General features: G+C 47.4%; 1 protein-coding gene across 2 annotated transcripts in view; it reads right to left on the reverse strand.

The window, feature by feature from the left end:
- The window catches only part of trip11 (thyroid hormone receptor interactor 11), a 138,363-nt gene extending 114,543 nt beyond the window's left edge, over positions 1 to 23,820 (reverse strand). For both annotated transcript variants that reach the window (XM_086002730.1, XM_086002731.1), the window contains exon 1: positions 23,335 to 23,820. In XM_086002730.1, the coding sequence (XP_085858856.1) occupies positions 23,335 to 23,461 (127 nt within the window). In that variant the 5' untranslated portion in view covers positions 23,462 to 23,820. The remainder of the gene's footprint in view (positions 1 to 23,334) is intronic.
- Between the last annotated feature and the right edge of the window lie 1,668 nt (positions 23,821 to 25,488).

The following is a 25,488-nucleotide window of genomic DNA, read 5'->3' on the forward strand; positions in this document are numbered from 1 at the left end:
CTTCCGACCTCCCGCTGGCAGGAGGTCCTCCCTGCGGCGCTCCATTCCATTCGGTCGCTGCTCTGTACACCCACCAATGCCACTCCTCACGAGAGAATGTTTCCTTCCCCAGGAAGTCCACGTCGGGGATTTCGCTACCAACATGGCTGACTTCTCCAGGTCCCGTCCTACTGCGGAAGCACGTGAGGACCCATAAGGCGGACCCCCTGGTCGAGAGGGTGAGCCTCCTCCACGCCAACCCGCAGTATGCTTACGTGGTGTACCCGGACGGGTGGGAGGACAGTGTCTCCATTCGAGACCTCGCACCTGCAGGTGCTCCTGAAACACCCTCTTCGCCACCCACCGCTACTCCTGCCTACCCCCAGGACACAGTCCCCGCACGAGACCTCGCACCTTCAGGTGCCTCTGAGAGACCACCATCGCTGCCTCCCATTACCCATGCTCTGACCCCTGTAGACGGCATGCAGCAGCCCCAGGGTCCGCCACCTGCTACACCTCCTCTGAACGAGACACCGGGTTCACCGTTGGATGCTGCACCATCACCGCCGCTGCTGCGACGCTCAGGACGGCTTACAAGGCCTCCTGATAGACTTCAGTACACGAATTTTTAGTGCACTTCACCCCGCCGGACTCAATTCTAAACAAGGGGTGAATGTGGTAAAGCACTGTTGTTAGTATTGTTGTTCACCACTGTTGTTAGTACTGTTGTTCACTGTTAGTACTGTTGTTCACTCTTGCATATTGTTGTACTTGTCTGTGTATGCCTCAGCTGACTCCGCCCCTGGCTCCACCCTCATGGCTGGGTATAAAGGTCGCTGCTCAGAAGCCTCCGGCCCTTTTGGATACCAGGCAACCACAAGAGGCATGCTCTGTTCTTTGGTAATAAAAGCCTGTTTATTACTTTCTCAATCTCCAGTCTTTTGTAGCAATTGATAGGATAGAAGGACTTTCCCCCTGATGCACTATCACAGACATAGAAACATAGAAGATAGGAGCAGGAGTAGGCCATTCGACCCCTCGAGCCTGCTCCACCATTCAATATGATCATGGCTGATCATCCAAACTCAGTACCCTGTCCCTGCTTTCTCCCCATATCCCTTGATCCCTTTAGCCTTAAGAAATATATCCAACTCCTTCTTGAATATATTTAATGAATTGGCCTCAACTGCCTTCTGTGGTAGAGAATTCCACAGGTTCACCACTCTCTGGGTGAAGAAATTCCTCCTCATCTCAGTCCTAAATGGCTTACCCCTTATCCTTAGACTGTGACCCCTGGTTCTGGACTCCCCGGCCATCAGGAACATCCTTCCTGCATCTAGTCTGTCTAGTCCTGTTAGAATTTTATAAGTTTCAATGAGATCCCCTCTCATTCTTCTAAACTCCAGCGAGTATAAGTCCAATCGACCCAATCTCTCCTCATACGTCATTCCTGCCATCCCAGGTATCAGTCTGGTGAATCTTCACTGCACTCCCTCCATGGCAAGAACATCCTTCCTCAGATAAGGCAACCAAAACTGCACACAATACTCAAGGTGTGGTCTCACCAAGGCCCTGTACAACTGCAGCAAGACATCCTTGTTCTTGTACTCGAACCCTCTCGCTATGAAGGCCAACATACTATTTGCCTTCTTAATCGCCTGCTGCACCTGCATGCTTACCTTCAGCGACTGGTGCACAAGGATACCCAGGTCCCGTTGCACTTCCCCTTCTCCCAATCTATTGCCGTTCAGATAATAATCTGCCTTCCTGTTTTTGCCACCAAAGTGGATAACCTCGCATTTATCCACATTATACTGCATCTGCCATGCTTCTGCCCAATCACCCAACCTGTCCAAATCATACTGGAGTTTCTCGGCATCCTCCTCACAGCACACACGCCCACCCAGCTTTGTGTCGTCTGCAAACTTGGAGATAGTACATCTAGTTCCCTCATCTAGATCATTCATATATACTGTATTGTGAATAGCTGAGGTCCTCGGACCGATCCCTGCGGTACCCCACTAGTCACTGGCCGCCACTCGGAAAAAGACCCGTTTATTCCAACTCTTTGCTTCCTGTCTGCCGACCAGTTCTCTATCCAAGTCAGTACCTTGCCCCCAATCCCATGTGCCTTAACTTTACACGCTAATCTCTTATGCGGGACCTTATCGAAAGCCTTCTGAAAGTCCAAATACACCACATCCACTGGTTCTCCCTTATCTATTTTACCAGTTACATCCTCAAAAAATTCTAGTAGATTAGTCAAGCATGATTTACCTTTTGTAAATCCATGTTGACTTTGTCCGATCCTGTCACTGTTTTCCAAGTGTGCTGCTATTACATCTTTTATAATGGACTCTAGCATTTTCCCCACTACCAATGTCAGGCTTACCGGTCTATAATTCCCCGTTTTTTCTCTACCACCTTTTTTGAATAGTGGGGTAACATTAGCTACCCTCCAATCCATGGGTACTGTTCCAGAGTCTATCGAATTTTGGAAGATGACCAGCAATGCATCTACTATTTCTAGGGCCACTTCCTTAAGTACCCTAGGATGTAGATTAACATGCCCTGGGGATTTATCGGCCTTGAATCCCGTCAATTTCCCTAACACCATTTCTCTACAAATACTGATTTCTTTCAGTTCCTCCCTCTCATTAGACCCTATGTTCCCTGACATCTCTGGGAGGTTATTTGTGTCCTCCTTTGTGAAGACAGAACCAAAGTATGTATTTAATTGGTCTGCCATTTATTTGTTCCCCATTATAAATTCCCCCGATTCTGACTGCAAGGGACCTACGCTTGACTTCACCAATCTTTTTCTCTTCACATATCTATAAAAGCTTTTAGAGTCAGTTTTTATGTTCCCTGCAAGCTTACTCTCATACTCTATTTTCCCCCTCTTAATTAATCCCTTTGTCCTCCTTTGCTGAATCCTAAACTGCTCCCAATCCTCAGGTTTACTGCTTTTTCTGGTCAATTTGTGTATCTTCTCCTTGGATCTTATGCTATCCCCAATTTCCCTTGTTAGCCACGATTGAGTCACCTTTTTTGTTTTATTTTTATACCTTCCCTTTTGTTCTTTCATCCCCTCCCCCATTTCCCAGCCCCTACACTTGCTTAAAAATCTGTTCCATTTCCTGCTTTTTTCCAGTTCTGACGAAAGGTCATCGACCTGAAACGTTAACTCTTTCTTCACAGATGCTGCCTGAACTGCTGAGTATCTCCAGCATTTAAAAAAAAAGTGGGATGTACTCAACTCCACAATTCCAACAAGGGAGGGACGAAGAGAAAAAAACTAACAGTTCACTCCACTCTGGAGCGAAGTCTTCGACTTTGTTGGAATGATGAGATCCCAAAATACAAATGACACATACCCAGGGTGACGGAGACTGCCGAGGCTCAGGGGGTCCAAGCTGAAAACTGCAGCATGTGATGGTTTGCAAGGAATCCAACCCAGAGGGGATCCTGTGAATTCTAATACGTACTTGCAAACCAAAATGTATATTTACAAATTATATTGCGACGACAGACATCTTACTCCTTTATTCATAGATTTTAATGCCATAAAAATCTTTTAAAAAGGCTTTAGTTGCACAAGCTTGCTTGTTACAATGGATTCAATCTAAAGTTTTGATTATATAGGTACAGTTTTGTAGAATTTGTTATTTATTCATTTTTTTTTTAATAAAGTGTTAAAGACCCAAAAACAATGTGGACAGAGAGAAAATGATTATGGGCTCTTCCATTCGGCGAACAGTCTCTCCCTCCCACTGTTCCCTGCGCTGGGGATGACGGAGCCTTTTATTTTGACTTAACAGTTTTGTTTCTGAACACTAATGATTTGCTTTAAAAAAAATTGTACTCCAGCTGAGTGAGGTTAAACAGGGCAAGTGAAATGCAAACTGTCAATTTAGTTAATGATTTCGGCAGTGCTCATCTGTTGGCTGTAGATGTGTTTATACTCATTAGGTAAATCAAGCAGCACAATATTAATCATGCTGGATGTCAGAATCACAATGGAGCAGACAGCCACTGTAGTAAATGCCAGACAAGGAACAGCCCCAGCAACTTGGCAGAATACAGCTGTAGAATTCCCGCTCGGGGATCTAAATGCAGCACATTTGCTATTAGACCAACACGAACAAACGAGAAACATGGAGGCACAAGAGCTCTGAGCTGCATAAACTACGTAACAAACAGAAAACACACAAAGCCACACAACACAAGCGCCACACTATACATCAGATCACAAGCCACAGGCAATCTCTCCTGCCTTCCTCCAGGAAATCCTCCCACCTACACAACACAACAACAACTTGTATTTCTATAGCGCCTTTAACGTAGTAAAACATCCCAAGGTGCTGCATAGGCATATTTTAAGACAACAAATTTGACACCGATCCGCATAAGGATAAATTAGGGCAGGTGACCAAAAGCTTGGTCAAAGAGGTAGGTTTTAAGGAGTGTCTTAAAGGAGGAAAGAGAGGTAGTGAGGCAGAGAGGTTTAGGCAGGGAATTCCAGAGCTTAGGGCCTAGGCAACAGAAGGCACGGCCACCGATGGTTGAGCAATTATAATCAGGGATCCTCAAGAGGGCAGAATTAGAGGAGTGCAGATATCTCGGGGGGGGGGGGGGGGCGGTGGGTTGTGGGGCTGAAGGAGATTACAGAGATTGGGAGGGGCGAGGCCATGGAGGGATTTGAAAACAAGGATGAGAATTTTGAAATCGAGGCGCTGCTTAACCGGGAGCCAATGGAGGTCAGCGAGCACAGGGGTGATGGGCGAACGGGGCTTGGCGCGAGTTAGGACACGGGCAGTTGGGTTTTGGATGACTTCAAGTTTACTTAGGGTGGAATGTGGGAGGCCAGCCAGGAGTGCATTGGAATAGTGAAGTCTAGAGGTAACAAAGGCATGGGTGAGGGTTTCAGCAGCGGATGAGCTGAGGCAAGGGCAGAGACGGGCGATGTTACGGAGGTGGAAGTAGGCGGTCTTTGTTATGCTGCGGATAAGTGGTCGGAAGCTCATTTCAGGGTCAAATATGACACCAAGGTTGCGAACAGTCTGATTCAGCCTCAGACAGATGTTAGGGAGAGGGATGGAGTCAGTGGCTATGGAACGGAGTTTGTGGCGGGGACCGAAAACAATGGCTTCGGTCTTCCCAATATTTAATTGGAGAAAATTTTTGCACATCCAAAACTGTATGTCGGACAATTCAGAGACCGTGGAGGGGTCGAGAGAAGTGGTAGTGAGGTAGAGCTGGGTGTCGTCAGCGTACATGTGGAAACTGATGCTGTGTTTTCGGATGATGTCGCCCAGGGGCAACATGTAGATGAGAATAGGAGGGGGCCAAGGATAGATCCTTGGGGGACACCAGAGGTAACGGTGCGGGAGCGGGAAGAGAAGCCGTTGCAGGTGATTCTCTGGTTACGATGAGATAGATAAGAATGGAACCAGGCGAGTGCAGTCCCACCCAACTGGACGACATTGGAGAAGCGTTGGAGAAGGATGGAGTGTTCAACCATGTCAAAGGCTGCAGACAAGTCAAGAAGGACGAGGAAGGATAGTTTACCTTTGTCACAGTCACAAAGGATGTCATTTATGACTTTGATGAGAGCTGTTTCAGTACTGTGGCAAAGGCGGAAACCTGATTGGAGGGATTCAAACATGGAATTGCGGGAAAGATGGGCACAGATTTGGGAGGCGACAACACATTCAAGGACTTGAGGAAAGGGAAGTTGGAGATGGGGGGGATAGTTTGCAAGGACGGAGGGGTCAACAAGGGTTGTTTTTTTTGAGGAGTGGTGATGATGGCAGATTTGAGTGAGAGGGGGACAGTACCCGAGGAGAGAGAACTGTTAACAACATCAGCTAACACAGTAGCCAGAAAAGGAAGTTGGGTGGACAACAGTTTGGTGGGAATAGGGTCGAGGGAGCAGGAGGTGGGTCTCGTAGACAAGATGAGCGCAGAGAGATCATGAGGGGAGATCGGAGAGAAAGTGGAGAAAGATGTGCGTTCAGGGCTAGGGCAGGGGGGAACCTTAGAGGAAGTTTGGTCCAGTGGGCTAGGGGAATGAAGGGAAGTGGCAGAGGCAGCTGAACGGATGGTCTCAATCTTAGAGACAAAGAAGTCCATGAGCTCCTCACATTTGTTATCAGAGGTGAGGGTGGAGGAGACAGGAGAGAGGGGTTTAAGAAGACGGTTAGCAGTAGAGAGTAGGAGCAGGGGTTTATCTTTGCATTCTGGAATAGTGAGCAATTTTGGCAGACGAGAGAGCTTTCTACAGTTAGCCCATCTAAAAACAAAGTTTTCTACCTTAGAATTGTGGGGTAAAAACACATCGCTCACCACCAGTACTGAGCTCTACCACCATCTCATTATCCCAGTACTCAACTGAAGATTACCATTTGCACCCCGATAGCCACCATACTGAAGTGTAGTAAAGCAGGGGAAGCTCAGCCTGTAACCCAACATTCATCACTAAGTCAAGCTAAATGTCAATAATTACCAAAGTGAATATAGAACCAAAGGAGATAACAGCACAAGGAGGAAGCCATGTGGCCCATCAGGTCTGTGCCAGCTCTTTGCGAGAGTAATCCAAAACTAAACCCACTGCCCAAATCAGTTCACATGGTCCTAAAACTTCCGCTGCTTCAAACATTTACTCTTCTTAAAAGATGCAACAGTTTCTGCCTCAACTACTAAGAGGCAAAGCATTCCACGGTCTATCAACTTTCTTTACAAGAACATAAGAAATAGGAGCAGGAGCAGGCCATACGGCCCTTCGAGCCTGCTCCGCCATTCAATAAGATCATGGCTGATCTTAGAACTCAACTCCACTTTCCTGCCCAAAAGGATAAATGAAGTAATCTATCCTAACCTCTATCTTCAGGCTTCATGACGATTTTAAATTGATCACCCCATCACTAACTCCCTAACCAGAAGGAACAGTCTGTCTTTATTCATTATCAAAACTTTTTAATAAACCTCAATCCTTCTCTGCTCCACTGAGAATAGTCAAAAGATCCAGTCTCTCAACTATAATTTCTCATGCTTAGTATTAGCCTGGTAAATCTACACTGGCTGCTCTCTGTGGCTTTAAAATGTATTACAATCTTTTGCTCTATCCCCCTATTTATAGAACTCAAAATTCTACTGAGCGTTTTTATACTTTTAGATACCAGAATTTGCGCTTTCAAGGAATTTTGTACCCAGAGATCTTCGTCCCTCCACACTCGCAATGTCTTTCCATCGAGTGTATACTTCCAGCCCTTGTTTTTCCTCCCAAGATGCATTAACTCACACTTCCCCTAATTAATTTGCATCTGCCATGTCTGCACATTCCACTGACGTCTTCTACTTTTACACCAGCAAATTTCAAGAATGCACTCCCTAAGCCCAAATCATCTAAATAAATCAGTATCAAAAGTGGACCGAGCACTGACCCTTGGGGTACATCACTTCCGACCCGAGCAACCCCCATTAACCCGAACTCTTTGTTTCCTGCCATCAATAAACTTTCTATCCATGCTGCTGCATTCCTCGTCTACCATAAGCCTGATCTTTTGCAACAAGCCTTCTGTGAAATACTTAATTGAATGCCTTCTGAAAATCCAGACTACATCTAGTGCATGGCCTTTATCTATCTAATCAGTCACTCCTTCAGAAAACTATTAAAATTGTCAACTATGACTTGCCTTGCAGGCTGTACTTGATGAGATACTTCATGCATCTCTAACTAGCTGGATTACTGTTTCAAATCAAAACAGAAACTACACAGCCAAACGTTTCCACTTTGAGCACAATCGGCGATCCAGGTGCAAATTGCACTGGTTTTGATAAATGCTTTTTCCCCCCCATCTTGTTGCCATTTGCATATCACCAAACATAAAATCTGCCACGAACCAGCGCAATCAAACAGCGTTTTAGAACTTAAAAAAAAAAATATCGCATTAAAAATATTCCTTGCTATGTTTAAGAGTGGTAATCTGGTGCAGCTTTATTAATACAGCAGAAAATGGAGTGATCACAAAAATTAAGCATTTTTAAACTGTGTCACCTGTAAGTAACTTTAAAAAACCTGTAAAGAGCCATTTACTAGTTACATTGGTGTACAGTAATCAGATTTAGTAAATTAAAAAAATATTTAAAAGCTTTTAAAACATGCCTATTAGTGTCCTTGCGCCTAAAAAAAAAGCCGCTTACTTTTTAGTCTCCTCGAAGGCCCGGAAACGGGCGCAATTAGCGGAAACTCACAATGGTGATTAATTCGATCTGGGGGAATGGTTAGTTTTATGCAACTTCTAGCGCGATGTTTTTTAAACTTGCGCAAAAGAATGCGGAAAATCAATTTGCATCGAAAGTTATCTGCACTTAAAATTCCACAATCTTTTGTGCTGGTTTAGCCAATTTCGGGCAAATTGCACTAAAAAAATGCATAACTTAGCGAAAACTCCTGCTCCTGGTAGTTAACTTATCTTCTCTTCTTAGGCAGTCCCTCGGAACCGAGGATGACTTGCTTCCACATTAAAAATGAGTTCTCAGGAGACTGATGAGTCCAATGCGGGACCTACAGTCTCTGTCACAGGTGGGGCAGACGGTGGTTGAAGGGGCGGGAGGGTGGGGTGCTTGGGTTGACGTGCACTCCTTGCGCTTGGTTTCCGCTTGCTCCCGGCAAAAAAGACTTGGTGTTCGGCGCCTTCCCGGATGCTTCTCCTCCACTGTGTGGGGTCTTGGGCCAGGGATTCCCAGGTGTCGATGGGGATGTTGCACGTTTTCCAAGGAGGCTTTGAGGGTGTCCTTGAAATGTTTCCTCTGCCCACCTGGGGCTCTCTTGCCGCGTCGGAGCTCTGAGCAGAGCGCTTGTTTTGGGAGTCTCGTATCAGGCACGCGGACGATGTGACCCGTCCATCGGAGCTGATCGAGCGTGGTCAAAGCTTCGATGCTGGGGATGTCCTCCTGAGCGAGAACACGGATGTTGGTGTGCCTATCCTGCCAATGGATTTGCAAGATCTTGCGGAGGTAGCGTTGGTGGTACCGCTCCAGTGCTTCAAGGTGCCTGCTGTGCATGGTCCATGAAACTGTTCAACCTCCGTCGCCTCCAGTCCAGATCCAAGGTCGTCCCATCCTCTGTCGTCGAATTACAGTATGCAGATGACGCTTACGTCTGCGCACACTCGGAGGTCAAACTCCAAACCATCGTCAACACCTTCACCGAAGCGTACGAGAGCGTGGGCCTTACACTAAACATCCGTAAGACAAAGGTCCTCTACCAACCTGCCCCCACCACAGAGTTAACTTACACACATTCAAAATTCAACAACTATGGATGCAGATGTGCTGCACTGTTGCAGCGACTATCCTTCAGATGGTACATTGTAGCCAGAGGTTCCATCTGCCTGCTCCAGTGGTTCATGTGGATGCAAGGGTCCCATGACATCACTCGAAGAGGAGCAGGAAGTCATCCTGGTGTCCTAGTCTTACTACAACCAATACACCAAGGGATAAAGAGAAATTAACTGAAGATTCTATTTTTTGCTGTTTGTGGGATGCTCCTGTCTGGTGTGTTCTCCTGATGTGTTTTCCTGCATAACAGTCACTGCATTGCAAAGTCAATGCATGAAGCGCTTTAAGACACTGACAGGATAAGTGCTCTAAAAGTTCAAGTATTACTATTTAACACTGAAAGATAAATCTTTAATTACAAGAACCAGCCAAAATGTTGAAACTAAACACAGCTCTAAAACCATACAAGTCTTTGTCGCAACTTTTTTTTCCAATTCAATGGCAAGAGCTTTTACCACTGTCAGTGGGTACTCCTTGTTCTCAGGCACATTTAGACTGGACTAGATGACTATCACCTTCATCCTCTGACGTCAAGTTATCAACTCTATACTACTATCCTCAACTCAATGAGATCAATCCATAGACAGCCTAATAGATTGACGATCACCACCAAATCTGGCTGGACTGCGTAAAGCACCATCAGGTCCTGCTTTCCTTGGCCAAAACTGCTCACTCCTGGAATGCAACCCCTCTCCCCTGCCTCCTCTACCCTCAACAAGTGCGAGGAGCTCATGGAATTCTTGGTCACTTCAGATTTTTTTTTAATTCATTCCTGGGATGTGGCGTCGCCAGCAAGGCCAGCGTTTGTTGCCCGTCCTCAGTTGTCCGAGAAGGTGGTGGTGAGCCGCCTTCTTGAATACAACGGAGTGTCTTGCTGGGCCATTTCAGAGGGCAGTTAAGAGTCAACCACATTGCTGTGGGCCTGGAGTCACATATAGGCCAGACCGGGTAAGGACGGCAGATTTCCTTCCCTAAAGGACATTAGTGAACCAGATGGATTTTTAATGAGAGTCTGGTAGTTTCATGGTCACCATTATTAAAACTAGCTTTTATTCCAGATTTTTATTTAATTAATTGAATTTAAATTCCCCGTGGTGGGATCTGAACTCATGTCTCCAGACCATTAGTCCAGGCCTCCGGATTACTAGTCCAGTACTGATTGAGGCCATCCGTTCAGTTACCTCTGCTGCTTCCCTCCATTGCCTTAGCCCACCAAGCCAAACTTCTCCTAAGGTATCCCGACCTGCCCTAGCTCTGAACTCGCATCTTTCTTTCCCATTCTCCCCTCATGCCCTCTCCAAGCTCATATTGCACGAGACCCACCTCCTGCGCCCTCGACCCCATTATCACCAAACTGCTGCCCACGCAACTTTCTTGGCCCCCATGTTAGCTGATATTGTTAATGGCTCCCTCCCTTCATTGTTTGTGTGACATTCAGTCCTGGATGAGAAAAAATTTTCCTCCAACTAAATATTGGGAAGACCGAGGCCATTGCCTTCAGTCCCTGCCACAAACTCTGTTCTCAGGCCACTGACTCCATCTCTCTCCCTTGTCACTGTCTGAGGGTGAACCAGACTGCTCACAACATTGGGCATCCTATTTGACCAGAGATGAGCTTCCGACCACAAAACCGCTCCAGCAGCAAGACCGCCTACTTCCACCTCTAACATCGCCCGACTCTGCCCCTGCCTCAGCTCATCTGCTGCTGAAGCCCTCATCCATGACTTTCCTTACCTCTAGACTTGACTATTCCAATGCTCTCTTGGTCAGCCTCCCAGCCTTCCACCCTCCATAAACTTGATCTCATTCAAAACTCTGCTCCCCATATCCTAACTCGAATCAAGTCCCGTTCACCCATCACCTCTGTGCTTGCTGCCCTACAATGGCTCCTGGTCCAGCAATGCCTCGATTTTAAAGTTCTCATCCTGGTTTTCAAATCCCTGCAGGCCTCACCCCTGTCTATCTCTATAACCTCCTCCAGCCCTACAACCCTCCCAGATCTCGGCGCTCCTCCAATTCTGGCCTCTTGCGCACCCCGATTTTAATCGCTCCACCATTGGCGGCCGTGTGCCTTCAGCTGCTTAGGCCCCAAGCTCTGGAATTTCCTCCCCAAGCCTCTCCGCCTCGCTACCCCTCTCTCCTCCTTTAAGACGCTCCTTAAAACCTACCTTTGTGTCCAGGTTTTTGCTCACCTACTATGTCCTTATGTGGCTGATGCGCTATCAATTACTCATAAAAGACTGAGAGTTAAGAGAGTAACTAAAGGCTTTTATTAACAAAAGAATGAAGGTCTGCCTCGAGTGGTCGACCGGTCCAGAATACAAAAGGGCTGGGGAGCAGTCACCTTTATACTAGGACTTGTGGGAGGAGTCAGCCGAGGCATGTCCAGGCATGTACACAGTGGAATACAAACAGTGGTTTACCACATTCACCCCTTGTTTAAAATTGAGTCCGGCGGGGTGAAGTGTATTAAAAGTTAGTGTATTGGAGTCTCTCCGGAGGTCTTGTCTGCCGCTGTGATCGGCGTGGCGACGGCAGGGGTAGTGGAGCTTCCGGCGTCGAGTCCTGCGTAGGCTGTGGCACCGGCATGTCGTCCTCGTAGATGTCGAGCGGGTCGCGGGGCCCAGGCCTGCCGTCTGCTGGGGCTGGATATCGGATCGTGGGGGGGGGGGGGAGGGTGGTGGTAGTGAGTAGTGGGTTACTGCGGCCCCCGAGGGTGCAAGGTCTCTTATGGAGACTGTGTCCTCCCGCCCGTCCGGGTATGCAATGTAAGCATACTGGGGGTTGGCGTGGAGGAGGTCGACCCTCTCGACCAGGGGGTCCGTTTTATGGGTCCTCACGTGTCTTCTCAGTACGACCGGCCCTGGGGACGTCAGCCATGGCGGTAGCGATGTCCCCGATGTGGACTTCCTTGGGAAGACAAACATTTTCTCATGAGGGGTGGCGTTAGTGGCAGTGCAGAGCAGTGACCGAATAGAGTGGAGCGCATCGGGGAGCACATCCTGCCAGCGGGAGGTTGGAAGGCCCCTAGACTTTAAGGCTAGCAGGGCGGCCTTCCAATCTGTCGCATTTTCTCTTTCCACCTGTCCGTTCCCCCGGGGGTTGTAACTGGTGGTCCTGCTTGTGGCAATACCCCTAGTTAGCAGGTACTGACGGAGTTCGTCGCTCATAAACGATGAGCCCCGGTTGCTATGGATATAGCTGGGGAAACCGAACAGGGTGAAGAGGTCGTTCAGACATTTAATGACCGTGGCACTGGTCATGTCCGGGCAGGGGATGGCGAACGGGAAACGGGAGTACTCATCAATAATATTGAGGAAGTACACATTGCGGTCGGAGGAGGGGAGAGGCCCTTTAAAATCAACGCTCAGGCGCTCGAAGGGGCGAGTGGCTTTTATCAGGTGGGCCCTGTCTGGTCTATAAAAGTGCGGTTTGCACTCAGCGCAGACTTGGCAGTTCCTGGTCATGGTCCTGACCTCCTCAATAGAGTAAGGCAGGTTGCGGGCCTTGATGAAGTGGAAGAACCTGGTGACCCCCGGGTGGCAGAGGTCATTGTGGAGGGCCCGCAGTCTATCGATCTGCGCGCTGGCGCAGGTGCCACGCGATAGCGCATCCGGGGGTTCATTGAGCTTCCCGGGCCGGTACAAGATCTCGTAATTGTAGGTGGAAAGTTCGATTCTCCACCTCAAGATCTTGTCATTTTTGATTTTGCCCTTCTGCTTGTTGTTAAACATAAAAGCAACTGAACGCTGGTCAGTGAGCAGGGTAAATTGTTTTCCGGCCAGGTAGTGCCTCCAATGACGCACAGCCTCCACAATCGCCTGGGCCTCCTTCTCAACAGCGGAGTGTCTGGTCTCTGGGCCTTGGAGGGTTCGTGAAAAGAAGGCCACGGGTCTCCCCGCCTGATTGAGGGTAGCGGCCAGGGCAAAGTCGGACGCGTCGCTTTCCACCTGGAAGGGGATGGATTCGTCCACTGCGTGCATGGTGGCTTTGGCAATGTCCTCCTTGATACGGTGGAAGGCTAAGCGGGCCTCTGCCGTCAAGGGAAAAGAGGTGGACTTGATCAGCGGACGGGCCTTGTCCGCATAGTAGGGGACCCACTGGGCGTAATAGGAGAAAAACCCTAGGCACCTCTTCAGGGCCTTGAGGCAGTGGGAGTTCCATAAGGGGACGCATCCGGTCGGGGTCGGGGCCGATGACTCCGTGTTCCACAACACGGCCAAGGATGGCGAGGCGGTTTGTGCGGAATATGCACTTCTCCTCGTTATAGGTCAGGTTCAGGAGTTGGGCGGTGCGGAGGAATTTTTCGAGGTTTGCGTCATGGTCCTGCAAGTCATGGCTGCAGATGGTCACATTGTCCAGATATGGGAAAGTGGCCTGCAACGCATTTTGATCTACCATCCGGTCCATCTCCCTTTGGAAGACGGAGACCCCGTTGGTGACGCCAAAGGGAATCCTAAGGAAGTGATAGAGGCGGCCGTTTGCCTCAAAGGCAGTATACTGGCGGTCCTCAGGGCGGATAGGGAGCTGGTGGTACGCTGATTTCAGGTCAATGGTCGAGAAGACGCGGTACTGCGCGATCTGGTTGACCATATCAGCTATGCGGGGGAGTGGGTAGGCGTCCAGCAGGGTGTAGCGATTTATTGTCTGGCTGTAGTCGATGACCAGGCGCTGCTTCTCACCGGTCTTAACGACCACGACCTGGGCTCGCCAGGGGCTGGTGCTGCCCTCAATAATCCCTTCCTTCAGGAGCCGCTCCACTTCGGTTTTAATGAAAACCCTGTCCCCGGCACTGTATCGCCTGCTCTTTGTGGCGATGGGCTTACAGTCGGGGGTGAGGTTAGCAAACAGTGGGGGGGGGGGGGGGTGACTGAGTGTGGAGAGGTTGCACCTGGTGCGCGGCGGGCAATTTGGAAGCTGCTGGCTGCGGACTGTGAGTGGGGGTAGGGGTCCACCGTACGCCATCGTAACACTTTTAAGGTGGCACTGAAAATCTAACCCCAGCAGGACGGCAGCGCAGAGGTCGGGCAGGACCAGAAGTTTAAAATGATCGTACACAGTCCCGTCTACTACGAGTGTCACCACGCAGTAGCCGCCGATGTCCGCCGACTGGGACTCGGAGGCCATAGAAATCCGCTGGTGCGCAGGCAGGACTGGGAGAGAGCAACGCCGCACCGTGTCGGGGTGGATGAAGCTCTCCGTGCTCCCAGAGTCAAAAAGGCAGATTGTATCGTGACCATTTACCTTAATGTCCATTGTGGAACTGGCCAGCTGGTGCGGTCTCGCTTGGTCCAGTGTAACGGATGCCAGCGTAGGGGTCGGTGTGTCGCTGCGGGTATCAGATGAGGCGGTGTTGGGGGCCTGCTGCGTTCCGGCTGTCGTCCAAGATGGCGGCGTCCATGATCCCCATGTGGCTGGAGGCGTCCAAAATGGCTGCTGTACCGGTGGTTCGCACATGGCCGGGGAGGCCCAAGATGGCGGCCCGCATGGCCCACACGCGGCGCTGCTGGGGTTCGGGGTGGCTTTGGCCCTGCAGACACTAGCGTAGTGTCCCTTCTTCCCGCAGCCCGAGCAGATCGCGTTTTTCGCCGGGCAGCGCGCTCTGGGGTGTTTTGCCTGGCCACAGAAGTAGCATTTCTGGCCTTGGGGCACTGCTGTCTGGCCTTGGGACACTGCTGCGGTCGTTGGGCCGTTGCTGGGGTGTGGCTGGGGTGGCACGGCGCTATGAGGCGGTCCTACCGTGTCCCAGGCTGTCATTCCCCGCGGCGTCCACGGTGCAGAGGAGTAGGCATCCATGCCCCGGTAGGCTGCATCCAATGATAGTGTGAGTTCAGAGGCCTTGTTGAGGTCGAGGTCACTCTGCTCCAACAGTCGCTGTCGGGTGTAATTGGATCTATGGCCCGCTACAAAAGCGTCCCGGATAAGTTCCTCTGTGTACACGGCAGCCTTTACATCCTTACAACCACAGGCCCGGCCAAGCACAGACAGTGCCTGAAGGTATTCCACTGTCGATTCCCCAGGTTGTTGTTTACGACTCCCCAGGAGGTGCCTGGCGTACACTTCGTTCACTGGGCGCGTGTACTGGTCCTTGAGGAGCTGGATAGCGTCCGCGTACGAGGTCGCGTCTTGGATGACCGAGTACACTCGGTGGCTCACTTTGGAGGTCAGGACATCCAGTTTGTCCTCGTCCGATTTGATTGCTGCGGAGGCGGTCAGGAATTTTTCGAAACACTTAAGCCAGTGAGTAAACTTGGTGGATGAGTCCGCCTCCCGATGATCTAAGTCCAGGCATGCTGGTGTGAGGATCTTCTCCATTATAAAAATTTTGTTAATAAAATTGATGCACTATTAATTACTCATAAAAGACAGAGTTAAGAGAGTAACTAAAGGCTTTTATTAACAAAAGAATGAAGGTCTGCCTCGAGTGGTCGACCGGTCCAGAATACAAAGGGCTGGGGAGCAGTCACCTTTATACTAGGACTTGTGGGAGGAGTCAGCCGAGGCATGTACACAGTGGAATACAAACAGTGGTTTACCACAGTGGCTCAGTCAAATTTTGTTTGGTAATGCTCCTGTGAAGTGCCTTGGGATGTTCTAATGCGTTAAAACGGTGTTATATAAATGCAAGTAGGTGTTAATATAGAAATACCTAATGAAGCAATACGTACTACAAGTCTTTAACAACCTAGCAACTGACTACTTGAGGAGCAGCTGAATATCCACACACATGCCAGCTAATTGACTTATTCTGTATCGCCCAACAGTGCCTCCGAGACAAGTCATGACACAACAGCTGAATATCCAGCACCAAATACATGACACTGTGGATGGAATTCACCAGCAGAATCCTTCAGTATCAGACACAAATTGGAGGGGTTCCACAAGAACTGGCAACATCTCTCACACTTTCAAAATGTGCCTACACATCCAACCATACTGGAAGTCTAACACAGTTAGCGGCAATGCCATTAAAAGGGCACCACCTCTCATTTGCCTTTTCAGGCTTCTACTGAAGAATCCTCACATGGAACTATTTTCTGATCTATTCTACATTGCCAAACAATACTTCACTGCATCCTAAAATTATACCAGGTGTTCAAATTGCAGTCTTATCAATTATCTACATAAAGTTAGGATAACCTCTTAATTGATCAAAAAAATCACTAAGATAAAACGTATACTTATTTAGCCTTGTTGGCAGCAGCTACACGTTGGCTGGAAACTTAGATAATGATCACACTTAAACCATTTGGACCTTTGCCAAACTTCACGTAGTTTTGCACTCCTTAATTCAAAGTTCGTTTATTCAAATTATCGTATGATTCCATTTTTTAAAATTAAATTCCCACTTTGCTATGTTAATTCCATTGACTATAACTTCTGAAACAGCAGTTATTTGTGAAACAGAAGAATGCTAGGCTTTAGAAGACCTGTCTGTAAGTCCGGTTATTGGAACAGAGTATACAGATGGAAACAGGAAAACTAATTAACTGGCACAAATCCAAGCAGAAGCACTGGCACAAAAAATACTTCATAAACTTTATGGAATACTTTTATTTGTTGCTGTTTTAACACTTGGGAGTTTGTATTTTGAAGCCGAAAGACATTATTGGTTCAGGGACCCAGTGATTTGTTAAAATACGGCTGATGTGGTCCGGTCGGATAATGACAGACACCAACACCACTGGATTTATCCAACCCTGATTTTACCACCAGAACATCAAGAATACACCAGTCCCGATTACTAACAGAGCTTGAAAACAGCCCATAATCCAAAGTTAATGCATTCAAATCTTTGCTTGAAGAACAATGTAAACCAACACAACAAAGCACTGTACATAGAAACAGAAGATAGGAGCAGGAGTAGGCCATTCGGCCCTTCGAGCCTGCTCCACCATTCAACGAGATCATGGCTGATCATCCAAACCCTAGCACCCGGTCCCTACACCGACAACCATCCCACCCAAGCCCTATCCCCGTAACCCCACAACCCCACGTATTTAATCCCCCCTAACACTAAGGGCCAATTTTTTTTTTATCATGGCCAATCAACCTAACCCGCACACCTAACCCGCTGATACTTTAAGAAGAAACCAGAGACGTCACAGTCTTCATCCTTCTTTAACGTCCGTTCTTTGTGCTTAGCAAGCTAAGGAAGCCTAGTGCTAAGGAACAACACTTTCAGAAGCAAGCATTCCCGGAAAGATTTAGGACCAACAAATGAGGGGAACAGTAGCACACTGGTTATGTTACTGGACTAGTAATCCAGAGGCCTGGACTAATGATCCGGGAACAAGAGTTCAAATCCCACCACGGCAGCTGGGGAATTTAAATTCAATTAAATAAATCGGGAATAAAGCACTAGTATCAGTACTGGTGACCATGAAACTATCGGATTGTCGTAAAAACCCATCTGGTTCACTAATGTCCTCAAGGGAAGGAAATCTGCCGTCCTTACCCGGTCTAGCCTATGTGTGACTCCATAGAAACTAGGAGCAGGAGTAGGCCATTCGGCCCCTCGAGCCTGCTCCGCCATTCAATGAGATCATGGCTGATCATCCAAATTCAGTACCCTGTCCCTGCTTTCTCCCCATACCCCTTGATCCCTTTAGCCTTAAGTAATATATCCAACTCCTTCTTGAATAGATTTAATGAATTGGCCTCAACTGCCTTCTGTGGTAGAGGATTCCACAGGTTCACCACTCTCTAGGTGAAGAAATTCCTCCTCATCTCTGTCCTAAATGGCTTACCCCTTATCTTTAGACTGTGACCCCTGGGTCCAGACTCCCCCGCCATCGGGAACATCCTTCCTGCATCTAGTCCCACAGCGATGTGGTTCACTCTTAACTGCCCTCTGAAATGGCCTAACAAGCCACTCAGCTGTCCCAAACCTACAAAAATCAGTGGTTCAAGAAGGCAGCTCACCACCTTCGAGGGCAATTAGGGATGGGCAATAAATGCTTGCCACAGACGCCCACATCCCATGAACAAATTTAAAAAAAAATGCAGGTCCAAAATTAACTCTTCCTAGTTCCTAGGTTGGGGTGATATTTCTGTGTCATAAAACATTGCAAACCATATGGTTTCTGTTATATGGTCTCTCTGAGCAAGCTGGTCATTTCAGTCTTAACTTAGGTTCCAGATCTGTCTTCATCTTTCAGTGCAATACTCCAGGTTAAGTCCCTACACAAAGTCCCAGCCCATGACAACTAACCACAGATTTAAAAGCATTCTTTTAAATCTCACCAGAAAATGTCAGATCTCCCAATTGGGGCAAAACATCTTTACAACACACCCAATGATTGCACCGTTTTTATTGATGACAGCCAAGATCCAGCACGGAAAATACAGTAACACCAAGTGTCAGAAATGGCAGAAAGATAACTGCATTGATCAGGAGGCCAACAAGTCAACATTTCAAAGAAGTTTGCACCAATAGGTCAAACAGTAAAGATAATTGACTTTTGCATGGAGAGCCAAGGATATGCAAATAATGGTTCAGTGCCAATCAAATAAGGGAAGCAATCCACAGCAGGAGAATTGGTAAAAACATGCTGAATACCACAATTTCTATTTTAACTTCTGTAATATTCTGGAGTTAAAAAGATTAGCACTTTCCATCAGTTAGAGAAAGAAGCTACGCAGACAGCATAACAGAGCAACCCAAAACCAGATTCCAGGATAGGTTTTGAATACTTTGGAATGTTAACACCTCAGTCAATGCATAAAAAAATGTTTTTAGTGGACTCAGACTGTGCCAAAACAAATCAACACAGATAATCCAGCACTTAACCAGTGCTGGGATGCATGTTTTTAGGTTCAAAATGCTGAAAAACCATTAGCATTTATTGCCAATTTTTTGGTACCATTCAATATATGGAACAAACTTCCAGGAAAGACAGTGGAGGCTGAGCCAATTAATTGCTTCAATATGAAGCTGCCGAAGTAACCAGTTGGGAGCTGATTCAAAGGTTACTTATAGAGACAGGTTTAGACCGAGACGGGGGTCATGGAATAGTTACGCAGAACTTTTCTTCAAGATATTACCATGAGTGGGGTGCATGATAAGGTAGAACATACATGCTCTAAGAGCTCGACTGATGAACACTTCTTATTCTATGCTATTATTTTAGGAATTGAACAGTGAATGCTGAGGTTCAACCAATGACATCAGTCCAACAGTCCAAAGAAAGAAAAGAGAATACACCAATATATTATTAGACCTGAAGGCAAGTGATCAAGATTTTAAACCTTAGGACAGAACCGTTTTACTAAGGGAGCCTGTATGCTCATTAGCATTTCAGAAAAGTATAATTGTGGGCACATAAAATGTACATGAGGTGGAAAACATTAGGAAGTACAATGATGTATTTTGTCTTCTCAAACTTGGGTTGTACCTGGAGAGAGTGTTTTGTGCTACAGGAAACTCTTTTTTATCCGGCACCCAGAAACCCCACAGTGCAGATAGAGGCCATTTCGGCCCATCGAGCCTGCACCGACACATATCCCACCCGATCCCCGTAACCCCTACACCAACACATATCCCACCCTATCCCCGTAACCCCACGTATTTAATCCCCCCTAACACTAAGGGTCAATTTTTATCATAGCCAATCATCCTAACCCGCACATCTTTGGACTGTGGGAGGAAACCGGAGCACCCGGAGGAAACCCACGCAAACACGGGGAGAATGTGCAAACTCCACACAGTCAGTCACCCGAGGCCAGATTGGAACCCGGGTCCTTGGCGCTGTGAGGCAACAGTGCTAACCACTATGCCACTGTGCCGCCCACCGATGGGACCGGCGTGGTGCCGGTTTATCAAAAAGTCCGGATTACAGGAGAGGTATAGTTAAAAGGTACAGCTCCGTACACAGCAACAAACCCAGGCTTCCCTCTTGCTTAGCAACAGGCGCAGGAACTCTGGCCACAGACCAAGCGTCCCTGTTGCTTAGCAACAAGCGTAGGAGCCCTGGTTACACAGCCACAGATCCAGGCTTCCCTGTTGCTTAGCAACAGATGCAGGAACTCCGGCCACAGACCAAGCGTCCCTGTTGCTTAGCAACAAGCGTAGGAGCCCCGGTTACACAGCCACAGATCCAGGAACAGCCACTAATATGAAGTAAAACTTAGCTGAACCTACTCCTGATTTTTGCCGGTTAACAGAGGTTTCCGGTTATTTAGGTGCCAGTAAACCAAGAGTTTCCTATATATAGGACAAAGGCATAGGCTTTTGAGTGGGGATTGCTGGGCTTCCCCAGATTTCTGTACTTGTTGACATAATAGCACCAAGTACATATTAATAAAAACATTTCCTTCAGTTACAGTACTATTTTCCTTTGAGTGGCTTACATTGTTTTCCAGACGTGATGACTGGATGTGACAATATTTGAAGAGGATCCTCAGGCGTTTGCTAACAGTTGCAGGGAGTCCCGCACAGATCAACCACTCGACTAGGGCAACATACTGGCGGTTACACATCTATTACAGGTGGCGATGAGATCAATGAAGTGGATGAATTACGATACCACACAAGAAGTGTATTGTACAACTTCAAAAGCACAAATACATTTTTAACCCTAGTACAACTTGGGGGTAAAAATTAAATATTATACATCAAAACAAATTAATCTGATAATTTAATAACAACCAGAAGTAGGAACAGCCATTCAATGTCGAGCTTCCCCTCTCATTTAAGTCCCCAGTTAATGTGTGCCCAGACCACTTTCATCCTACTGCTGCCTTTACTCCAAAGTCATATCTATCTCCTTAGTCCTTTTTTGAATTAGCAATTTATCCCTTTCATTTCAAAAATGTTCAATGTCAGCCTTTTATTGCATCAGTTAAACCTATGATTGTGGAGAACTGATCGAGTCGTTTAGTTTGTGATCATCTCTTATCACATTCCCGATTCTGCCAAAAGTCCCTTCATCCTACGAGCTCCTATGCCATTTAGAAATTTTTTTTTTTTTTTTTTTACATCACATTCTCCTTTAAGATCTCCCTCTAGTGTGTTTATTTTGCAACTTCAGCATCCCTGCAAAGCAGCTGCCACTTCACAGCAATGTTACGATTGTAGTATAACTTCTGTGTTCTGAACTAACTCAGGAAAGCCTCGGTGAGACACCTCCTGAAAAAGGCAGTCTCATGCTGCTTAGATTGGGCAGTGCATGTAGTAAACACTCAAGTGCAGTATTAAGTTGAAATCTTAGGACCTTCTGCACACTTTACAAACTTACCCAGAGCTTAGATAAATGCATCGAGAGGGCAGACACGCCCACCTGTGTGCTCCAAACATTTCAAGTTTAACAGCAGGGCACAGAGGTCTGCATATGCCCTGGAAAACTGCACGCAGAGAACCGTCGCCGGGATGCAACAGCCAGAGTATAAACAAGGTACTGTAGATACTGATCTGCTGAATGCCTTTAAATCTTTTCTACCACCTCCATTCAGGAAATGTATTCTACCAATGCTTATAATAAGAGAAGCTATTATGTTTTAAACTATACTGTGGTAAAGAAGTCCTCAACCTCATCAAAACTGGAAACGGTTAATGCGCTTTAGCCACTTGTATCTACATTCCAGCATAGAATCTGTTTGCCACCAACACAATAATAGCTTTAAACTTCTGAAATAGTAAGGGGATTTTGCCCCATTTAAGTTTCAGTGTTGCAGGACTGCTCTGTTTTTTGCATTAAGGGCAAGAAGTCAAATATAATACAAGCCAGTAAAACAGTAAAGTTCCCTTTACTTTCCAAAGAACAGGTGGACACTTCTCAGTATCTTTTCAAAACAAATCACTGGGGGGGGGGGGGGGGGGGGGGGGGGAAGAAGCAAAACTATGGGGTACGGTAGCATAGTGGTTGTGTTACTGGACTACTAATCCAGAGGCCTGAACGAATGACCCAGACACAGGGGTTCAAATCCCACCACGGCAGCTGGGGAATTTAAGTTCAGTTAATTAAATAAATCTGGAATAAAAAGCTAGTGTCAGGAATGGTGACCATGAAACTACTGGATTGTCGTAAAAACCCATCTGGTTCACTAATGTCCTTTAGGGAAGGAAATCTGCCGTCCTTACCTGGTCTGGCCGATATGTGACTCCAGACCCACAGCAATGTGGTTGACTCTTAACTGCCCTTCGCGGTTCAAGGCAGCAGCACCTTCTCAAGGGCAATTAAAGATGGGCGATAAATGTTGGCCTGCCAGCGACGTCCACATCCCATGAACAAATAAAACCGATACTTTAAAAATAGGAACATGCTTTACGAACCAGAGTAGGCTCTGAACTGCACCCCGTATCCAACTACAATAGGGAATATTAAGATAACATGCTTATGCTCCAGTAAGATTGGATTTCCTGGCAAAACAGAGATGGTTGGTGCAGTGAGTAGTACTGCAATCTAATCCTGTTGTGTATTGAACTAACAAGAGTCTGTTAGTACTGTTGCATTTGAATTGTTACCATCTCCAGTCGAACACATCAGAAATGGTTTCACATAAAGTTTATCTTTGTACGCAAAGCACTATATAGACAGAGATAACTCACAAAAACGAACGATAGAAGATGAAACTTCTTTAACACAGTGTACATATACAGACACATTATAAATTTTGATGCAATCCATAATCTGAAATAACCTGTAAATACTACGGATCATTAAACAGGAAACCATTTTATATGTACCCTCTAATCTCAGGTTCCACAAGCAACACATAAACCCTCATTCGGACCACCAATTTATAATCCAACTATACAACAACCTCATCAGGTTTGTCCAGAACACGACAACGTCGACAAAAGAAATAGGTCTTAACAGCAGCTGCAGTGACACTTGGCCAACAGCTGTTGTAGAGCATTTGTAGGAATACGTTGCCTGAAAATGAAGGTACAGTAGCCGCTATCAAAGGTGAAAGGACTAAAGTGCAGACACGGTTTAATAATGTCACGATCACACTGCGTGAACACAACTGAAAGAGACTGTTTGTAAACTTGTTGCCGATCCTCACCTTGCACTTCCTCGGCGCCTTCGGCCAGCATGTCTTTGGTGAAGCTGGAGAGCTGGCCGGTGAGGGAGGACAGGCTGCCTCCGACCTGCCCCAGGCCCGACCCGATGCCACCGAACCAGGAGGACATGGCGGTGTCAGGAGGTGGGTGTAGAGAAGAGAGGGAGAGCACCCGAAGAAAATGATAAAATCAGAAACTCAGACGCTGCCCAAACACCAAACACCTCCTCGCAAAAAATATAATTCGGAATAAAAGATGAGGAGACGGGATTGATCGAACAAGCGGCGAAGGCAGCAGCGGCCGCCGGGTTGAAGCGAGTCCCGGGGCCCGGCGGCCTGTCAGACAGGTGTAATGGCGCTGAGGTGAGAGGAGGTTGAAGCTTGTGGAGGGCCGCCGGCGGTGGTGACCAGGCCGCTTCCTGTCAGTGGTGGTGGTGGTGGTGGTGCCGCTTGTTGTTATTGTTGTCGCTGCTCCTCTCTATCACACCGCTCGCTCTCCGCCGCTCTCTCTTTCTCTCACACAGCGCCTCCTCCTTTGCCCCACTCCGGCCCTGCCACCTCAACGCCAGCCATATTGTCCAGCGTCAGCCGCGAAGCGCCGCCGAGCACCCTGGGTACGGCGCAGGGCCCCGCGGCGGCGATAGACCACTTTCACCGCCGCCATCTTGGACCCTGCTGCCGCACCGCATTGTGGGGCGGAATAACCACCAACAACAATTTATACTTAGATAGCGCCTTTAACGTAGTAAAACGTCCCAGGGCGCTGCACAGGAGTATTTTAAGACAACAAATTTGACACCTGATCCACATCAGGAGAAATTAGGGCAGGTGACCAAAAGCTTGGTCATAGAAACATAGAAACAAAGAAGATAGGAGCAGAAGTAGGCCATTTGGCCCCTCGAGCCTGTTCTGCCATTTAATGAGATCATGGATTGTAACATTTGCATATTGAATTATCATTGGCCCGCAGGCATCTGTAAGGAATACCTATTATATTCACATGTGATCACATGCTGAGTTGTCATTGGCCTGTAGGCATCTGTAAGGACTACTATTGTTTTGGAAGACCCAGGGTCCTAACTCCATCTTGTCCCCACTGTGCTGTATGAAAGTTTACAGACCTGATGCTTCATAAAAGAATTTAAACTGTAATACTCCGTTGTCCTGCAATTTATTATTTTTGTACAAAGTGTGCAAAACAAGACATGGATGATCATCCAAATTCAGTACCCTGTCCCTGCTTTTTCCCCATATCCCTTGATCCCTTTAGCCTTAAGAAATATATCTAACTCCTTCTTGAATATATTTAATGAGTTGGCCTCAACTGCCTTCTGTGGTAGAGAATTCCACAGGTGCACCACTCTCTGGGTGAAGAAATTCCTCCTCATCTCAGTCCTACATGGCTTACCCCTTATCCTTAGACTGTGACCCCTGGTTCTGGACTCCCTGGCCATCAGGAACATCCTTCCTGCATCTAGTCTGTCTAGTCCTGTTAGAATTTTATAAGTTTCAATGAGATCCCCTCTCATTCTTCTAAACTCCAGTGAGTATAAGCCCAATCGACCCAATCTCTCCTCATATATCATTCCTGCCATCCCAGGTATCAGCCTGGTGAATCTTCGCTGCACTCCCTCCATGGCAAGAACATCCTTCCTCAGATAAGGCGACCAAAACTGCACACAATACTCAAGGTGTGGTCTCACCAAGGTCCTGTACAACTGCAGCAAGACATCCTTGTTCCTGCACTCGAACCCTCTCGCTACGAAGGCCAACATGCCATTTGCTTTCTTAACCGCCTGCTGCACCTGCATGCTTACCTTCAGCCACTGGTGCACAAAGACACCCAGGTCTCGTTGCACTTCCCCTTCTCCCAATCTATTGCCATTCAGATAATAATTTGCCTTCCTGTTTTTGCCACCAAAGTGGATAACCTCACATTTATCCAAATTATACTGCATCTGCCACGCTTCTGCCCAATCACCCAACCTGTCCAAATCATACTGGAGTTTCTCGGCATCCTCCTCACAGCACACACGCCCACCCAGCTTTGTGTCATCTGCAAACTTGGAGATATTACATCTAGTTCCCTCGTCTAGATCATTTATATATATTGTGAATAGCTGGGGTCCTAGGACCGATCCCTGCGGTACCCCACTG

The sequence above is a fragment of the Somniosus microcephalus genome, chromosome 12, assembly GCF_052327205.1.
Source record: "Somniosus microcephalus isolate GS21.2 chromosome 12, FLI_Smic_1.0, whole genome shotgun sequence".
Lineage (NCBI taxonomy): Eukaryota > Metazoa > Chordata > Chondrichthyes > Squaliformes > Somniosidae > Somniosus > Somniosus microcephalus.